General features: G+C 43.6%; 1 protein-coding gene across 1 annotated transcript in view; it reads left to right on the forward strand.

Moving 5' to 3' along the window:
- Window positions 1-6716, forward strand: part of PDIA6 (protein disulfide isomerase family A, member 6) — a 70454-nt gene extending 63738 nt beyond the window's left edge. Inside the window, exons 8-13 of the mRNA XM_011960974.1 lie at window positions 279-419; window positions 1193-1277; window positions 1404-1476; window positions 2682-2840; window positions 5080-5176; window positions 5777-6716. Coding sequence (XP_011816364.1) covers window positions 279-419; window positions 1193-1277; window positions 1404-1476; window positions 2682-2840; window positions 5080-5176; window positions 5777-5845 — 624 coding nt within the window. The 3' untranslated portion in view covers window positions 5846-6716. The remainder of the gene's footprint in view (window positions 1-278; window positions 420-1192; window positions 1278-1403; window positions 1477-2681; window positions 2841-5079; window positions 5177-5776) is intronic.
- Window positions 6717-7028: the final 312 nt, after the last annotated feature.

The following is a 7028-nucleotide window of genomic DNA, read 5'->3' on the forward strand; positions in this document are numbered from 1 at the left end:
CCATCTCTACTAAAAATACAAATATTAGCCGGGTGTGGTGGTGGCACCTGTAATCCCAGCTACTCGGGAGGCTGAGGTAGGAGAATCGCTTGAACCCAGGAGGCAGAGGTTGCAGGGAGCTGAGATTGCACCTGTGCTCTCCAGCCTGGGCAACAGTGAGACTGCTTCAATTAAAAAAGAAACAAAAATTACCTATAAGGTGGTTTTAGAAACCGTAAGGATTGTTATTTTGTGTTAAGTGTTAATTGGATTTTATTCTCTGATCTTTTTCTTAATAGATTAGAGGATTTCCTACAATCAAGATATTTCAGAAAGGCGAGTCTCCCGTGGATTATGACGGAGGGCGGACAAGATCCGACATAGTGTCCCGGGCCCTTGATTTGTTTTCTGAGAACGCCCCACCTCCTGAGCTGCTGGAGGTAGAACACTTAAATCGCTGATAGTCCAGAAAGCTTTTTTAGCTGATAGCGAGGAACGTTAAAGCAGTCGTGACACACTGTTCATGTTATGCCCTTTCCTTCTTGTTAAAAATACTCTCTTTAAAGTGGTTTTTATACTTTGAAATGGAAAAGAATGTCTGATAAATTGCTTTTCATAATTTTTAGCATTAGAATAATTACATTGTGAACGGAAATACGAGCTTCTTTAAGATAGAGTGTATTTAATCACTCTTGCTTATCATTCTCAAAGTAATAGCACGTTTGTTGAGTAGCTAATCATGTAACAGGCACTGTTCTGATGTCTTTATGTAGCTTTTTTGTTTGTTTGTTTGTTTCATTTAATTCTCACATGAACACTGAGAGGTAGATAACTGTTTTTATCTCCATTTTATATATGGGGAAATTGAGGCACAGAGCCTCAAGTTTGTATAAACATATAATACATATAATACACATAAGTATAATCTATTTAAACAAGTAAGTGGCATAGCCAGGCTGTGTCCAGGCATTGTGATTTCAGAGACGTGTGTATGTGTGTATGTGTGCTGATCCCCCTCAACCACCACAGCTTCCACAGGCTTAAGAATCAGTAGCAGAAAAATCTCCTCTTAGAGAACATGCCTCTGGGTGTTTCCATACAAAGAAGTAATCCTGGGAGAAATCTTTTCAAAGGAAGTTCTTGTTTACCAGCTTACCTTTGGGTGTTGTATCATGCAGCCTCCTGATCATCCCTTGTCTTCTGAGTCCCACAGATTATCAACGAGGACATTGCCAAGAGGACGTGTGAGGAGCACCAGCTCTGTGTTGTGGCTGTGCTGCCCCATATCCTTGATACTGGTAAGACAGACAAATGATTTCCCTTGGCTGTTCTATGCTAGATGCTCTGAGAGTACTTCCTAAATGGATTAATTTTATGGACTCCTTTACCTTTACCTTTAAAAAATGTTTGTCTGTTTAAATCAGGAGCTGCAGGCCGAAATTCTTATCTGGAAGTTCTTCTGAAGATGGCAGACAAATACAAAAAGAAAATGTGGGGGTAAGTTACTGAGCTTATTGTCTCAGTGTCATCTGAACAGGAGATTATAGGGTTTCTTGAGAGTGGGTCCCCCATGTTTTTGTAAGCTGTGTTCCTGTGCTCTGCTAAAAATTTTTTTTTCTCCTGCCTAGCCTCCCAAGTAGTGGGGATTATAGGCGCGCACCACCACACCCAGCTAATTTTTGTATTTTTAGTAGAGTCGGGGTTTCACCATGTTGGCTAGGCTGGTCTCAAACTCCTGACCTCAAGTGATCCACCCACCTCTGCCTCCCAGACTCCTGGGATTACACATGTGAGCCACCTCACCCGGCCTGCTCTGCTATATGTTTTTATTCAGGATGTGAAAATTTTATCACTGGGAGGAAAAGAAGGAATGAAGGGCTGTCAGCACAGCAGGCATTTTTCTCATAGGAATCATGTTTTAAATGGTGATTGGGGTGCCGGGTTAGCAAGCAGACACAGAATGAGTAGTGCACCTGAATTCTAGTATGAACTCGAAGGCTGGATGAGAAAGGGGAACTAGAATTATGTTTCCTTATCCTCTTCTGAGTAAGGCCTGGATCTAGGCGCATTTTCAAAACAGTGTATCTCCTTCCTATTTTCTCTCTTTTTCTATTTTTGAGATGGAGTCTCACTCTCTCTCCCAGGGTGGAGTGCAGTAGTGCAATCTCAGCTCACTGCAACCTCCGCCTCCCGGGTTCAAGCGATCCTCCTGCCTCAGCCTCTTGAGTAGCTGGGACTACAGGCGCATACCATCATGCCCAGCTAATTTTTGTAATTTTGGTAGAGACAGGGTTTCACCACATTGGTCAAGCTGGTCTCGAACTCCTGACCTCAGGTGAGCCACCGTGCCCTGCCTCCTTCCTATATATCTTTTTGCTTCTCGTCCTCAGTATCCATAGCTTTCCCCAGGTACCTAGCGCCCCCTGCTGTCCCGCTCTCGATGACCTTGCTCCTCCTCCATTAGTCCAGCAAATGTTTATTAGATGCCTACAGAATGCAAGAACAAGCTTAATAACCCAAATGATATTGGTGGGATTTCAGGTAAAAGGGAAAATCCATATAGAAACTCATCTTTTGTTTTTTATTTATTTCTCATTCCACAAAATATCTGAAGCATGATCTTTTGTTCTCTAAGATCTTCTAGTTAGATCGTAAGTAATTTAAAAGACATGTTTGCCCTATAAACCAGTCTGGTTTTCTAGGTGGCTGTGGACAGAAGCCGGAGCCCAGTCTGAACTTGAGACCGCGTTGGGGATTGGCGGGTTTGGGTACCCCGCCATGGCCGCCATCAATGCACGCAAGATGAAATTTGCTCTGCTGAAAGGCTCCTTCAGTGAGCAAGGCATTAACGAGTTTCTCAGGTAATTTATTTTCTTAGGTTGTTTGTTGTTTTTTCCTTTGGTTCTGTCATAGTTTTTTATTTGAAACTAGGTGTATATATGAGCCAGATAATTAATGGAATTTCAAAATGCAGACTAATTCCAGAGAATTTAGAGTTTTTAAATTGTCTCCCTGTTCGTTCCTTTTTCCTTGGAATACTCTGCTTGCTGGATGAGGAGAATGCATTGCTGCGCTCAGGCCGCCCTGTGTGCCATTCTGTGCATCTGGCCCTGGGCTCTTTCTCATTCTCATAAAGGCCTCATGGGCTAGAGGCAGCCCTGTCTGTCCATCCTCACCCTCATATGCATTGTAATCTTGACCTTGGGTAACTGTGGTTTCCATTTCTGGGCACTTGGCTTTGGAATGTAGTTATTTATTTGAAAATGGGTGTTCTTAAGTGACTCCAACAATGTGCAAACAACATGATAGGTTCTCAAACTCTAAAACAAATATACAGAGCTCTCTACCCTGCTCTGCTATTCAGCTCACCTAATCATCTTTTAGGCAGTACAAGGCATTGACCTAAAGAGGTTTTGCTTTCCATTCTTGCTTTCTTCCGTGTTCATTTCTTAGCTGCTGTGTGAGAGATGTTCAGCACACAAAAGGCAGTTGAGAGGTTTGTGATGAGTAATGAATAGGAAGAAGAGCGTGTGAAAGCCTGCAGTGCTCTTGCTGCCAGTCTTCCTACTTGATGCAGAAGTGTGTGTGTGTGCTGTGTGGAGAGTAGGAGCTCCAAAGTCAGGCACCTCAGTCCCAGCTCTGCCTTGAGTAGTGAAGTAGGAGGCATGGAGGAACCCTGTGAGATCAGCTGCTTCAGCCTCTGCCCAGGGGTAGACCGTGGCTCCTTCTCTCCCAGCTCTTACTCGTCGTTGGTTAGTATGGTTAATGGGTATTTTCTTTCTTTTTTTTTTTCCTGAGACAGAGTCTTGCTCTGTTGCCCAGGCTAGAGAGCAGTGGCACGATCTTGGCTCACTGCAACCTCCACCTCCCAGGTTCAAGTGATTCTTGTGCCTCAGACTCTTGAGTAGCTGGGATTACAGGCGCCTGCCACCACACCCACCTAATTTTTGTAAAGTAGAGATGGGGTTTCACCAGGTTGGCCAGGCGGGTCTTGACCTCCTGACCTCAGGTGATCCACCCGTCTCAGCCTCCCAAAGTGCTGGGATTACAGGTGTGAGCCACCACACCTGGCCAAAGAGGTGTTGTCATTAAGAAGTTTATGGGGCCGGGCGTGGTGGCTCACGCCTGTAATTCCAGCACTTTGGGAGTGTGAGGCAAGCAGATCACTCGAGGCCAGGAGTTTGAAACCAGCCTGACCACCATGGTGAAACCTCGTCCCTACTAAAACTACAAAAAATAAGCTGAATGTGGTGGCATGGGCCTGCAATCCCAGCTACTCGGGAGGCTGAGGCACAAGAGTCACTTGAACCCAGGAGGTGGAGGTAGCAGTGAGCTGAGATGGCGCCACTGCGCTCCAGCGTGGGCAACAGAGCGTGACTTGCTCTCAAAGAAAAAGAAGTTTGTGGACTGCTTAAGTTTGTGATTGTCATAGAGTAGTATTTATTAAATCATGAAGTCAGAATGTGAATATAAATATATCATGTAATTTTTTTTCTAATAATAGGTTTGTTTATTCTAGCCCATTGGTGCCATAGATTGTTAGTCTAGCTCCATTATTCTAGGAGTTGTCTGGTGAACTCTAACTATTTGTGCCCACAGTATTTCTAGCTCTGGTTTCCCAGCAGCCCGATTACACCAGGTCTGGTATGTTTCAAGTGCTGATGTTTCTGCACACACGCACCCCGCTGTCTGCCATCCCACTGGAACCAGTCGCGTCACTGCCGATATGCTTCCTCCGTACAGGTTCACAGCAGTCTTACAAAACTCACAGGCAGCCCATGTTCTGGATCAACTTTGATAATTATTTGTGTACTTAATTTGTATTTCAGCAAATGCTCTGCTATTTTTAAAAACTTACTGATAGCAACTGACTGTATCTGATGCAGGGGGCTTAGTTGGGAATGTTGAATCTGGTTGTAATGTTGTCCGTGATTAAAAAGATAATGTTCTCGAGGTGTTTCTCAGGAATGTACTACAGCAAGAGAAGAAATGTCTCTGCATAAACAAAGTAGGCAGACTGTTATTTTTAAAGTTGTTTATTCTTCTGCACCAGCAGTCCATAGTAAATGTGTGTGTGTGTTTTGGTCATTTTTCCCCAAGGGAGCTCTCTTTTGGGCGTGGATCCACGGCACCTGTAGGAGGCGGGGCTTTCCCTGCCATCGTTGAGAGAGAGCCTTGGGACGGCAGGGATGGCGAGGTGAGTGCCCGGGAGGGAGGCTGTGCGGGCAGCGGTCCTGGTTCACTGTCTTGAGGCTGTGCATCTCTGCACCTGGAGTCAAGTCCTCTCCATCAGACCTCAGCCCTGGTGCAGCCGTGGACCTTTTAAGAGGTTCTTCTCTGAAGACCCTTCATCTTCCTTATCACAAGTTTAAGTGCTGCATGTCATTTGATATTCTTGACAGCCAAGACACTTTCCAGTAGTCAGGTTGCTTTCCTGATTATTACCTTAAAGTGAACATTTAACCTGGAATTCATTGACTTTATCTTAGAAAAACAGAAAATGAGAGCTTTGAAATTAGCACTTATTTCTGTACTGTTGTGTCCCACCCTCCTCCAAAGGACGTTCGGTGGCTTCCAGTGTTAAAGCAGTGAGTGACGTGATGTCGAAATGTTTCACCTGAGTTCTTAGCTTTTCCTTCCGTGTATCGTAGGTACAAAGGTCAGGGTAGGGGTCAGACTGAGGAGAACCTGGATTGTAAACAGGGGTAGCTCTGCAGAGTTGCTCTTCTGTGAAATGAGATGTTGACCTTCCAGGGCGTCCCCTCTGCAGATCTAACAGTGGCTTTCTGTCTTCCAGCTTCCCGTGGAGGATGACATTGACCTCAGTGATGTGGAACTTGATGACTTAGGGAAAGATGAGTTGTGAGAGCCACAACAGAGGCTTCAGACCATTTTCTTTTCTTGGGAGCCAGCGGATTTTTCCAGCAGTGAAGGGACATTGTCTACAATCAGATGACTCTCCCAGTGGCCTTTTAACCAAGAAGTAGTACTTGATTGGTCATTTGACAACACTGCAACAGTGAACTTTTGCATCTCAAGAAAACATTGAAAAATTCTATGAATTGTTGTAGCCGGTGAATTGTATCGTATTCTGTCACGTTAATATTTTGAAGAAAACTCGGCTGTCGAAACGTTTTTCCCCTCTCTCTGACTGCTGCTTGAATGTTCTTGGAGGCTGTTTCTTATGTATGGGTTTTTTAATGTGATTCCTTCATTTGAATATTAATGGCTTTTTCCATTAAAGAATAAAATATTTTGGATAATGCCGATAAATGTATGAAATTAGTATCTACATCATAAATTCAGAGTGATGTTTAGCAGTAAATTAATATTCTGAAGTGATACACAGATGTCTTTCCTCCCCCATAAACTTTTTTAAACAAAAAACAAGATCTCTTTGCTTCAGATGGCACCATCAATGCCCCCACAACAGAGATTTGACATGGAAACTGGGCTCATGAGCACTGATTTCCCGCCCAATATTTGTCTTTGGGCTGTCTCTAGTGACTAATTATTAAGGAATCTAGCTGGTTATACAGTGCAAGGCTTTCTATGTTGTTATGAACCTCAGAATAGCCATTAAGACATGAAACACAGCAGCAGGTTACCAATGCGAACAGGTAGTTCGCATTTATGTAAAACATTCAGAAAAATGAAGTTTTGAATTTGTTAGAACCTTCAAAGGACTTGAGAGCATTTTATTGTAACTTAAAAAAAATAAATACAATTGTCACTAACTTTTGTGAGCAGTTTCTCTGAAAAAAATCTTAGTTCTGTAAGACATTTGAACCATTCTCTGGCTAAAGGAAAGAGGTGTCTAATAGTCTGCACGAACATGAGACAGAGGTGCCAGCTGGCCTTTCTAGTCGAGAAGACTAAGGTCAATATGGAAGTAGACATAGGGAAAATAGTCTTGGTTATTGAGTTGCAGTCCCGGGATCTCCACAGATGCCTACAAAAGAAGACATGGTCATGCTCTGAGTGCATAAACTAGTTTCCTGTCTTATCCTTTCATTTTTGAGGAAGCTTGCCAGGCACCAAGCATACAT

The sequence above is a fragment of the Colobus angolensis genome, unplaced genomic scaffold (assembly GCF_000951035.1).
Source record: "Colobus angolensis palliatus isolate OR3802 unplaced genomic scaffold, Cang.pa_1.0 Scaffold53, whole genome shotgun sequence".
NCBI lineage: Eukaryota > Metazoa > Chordata > Mammalia > Primates > Cercopithecidae > Colobus > Colobus angolensis.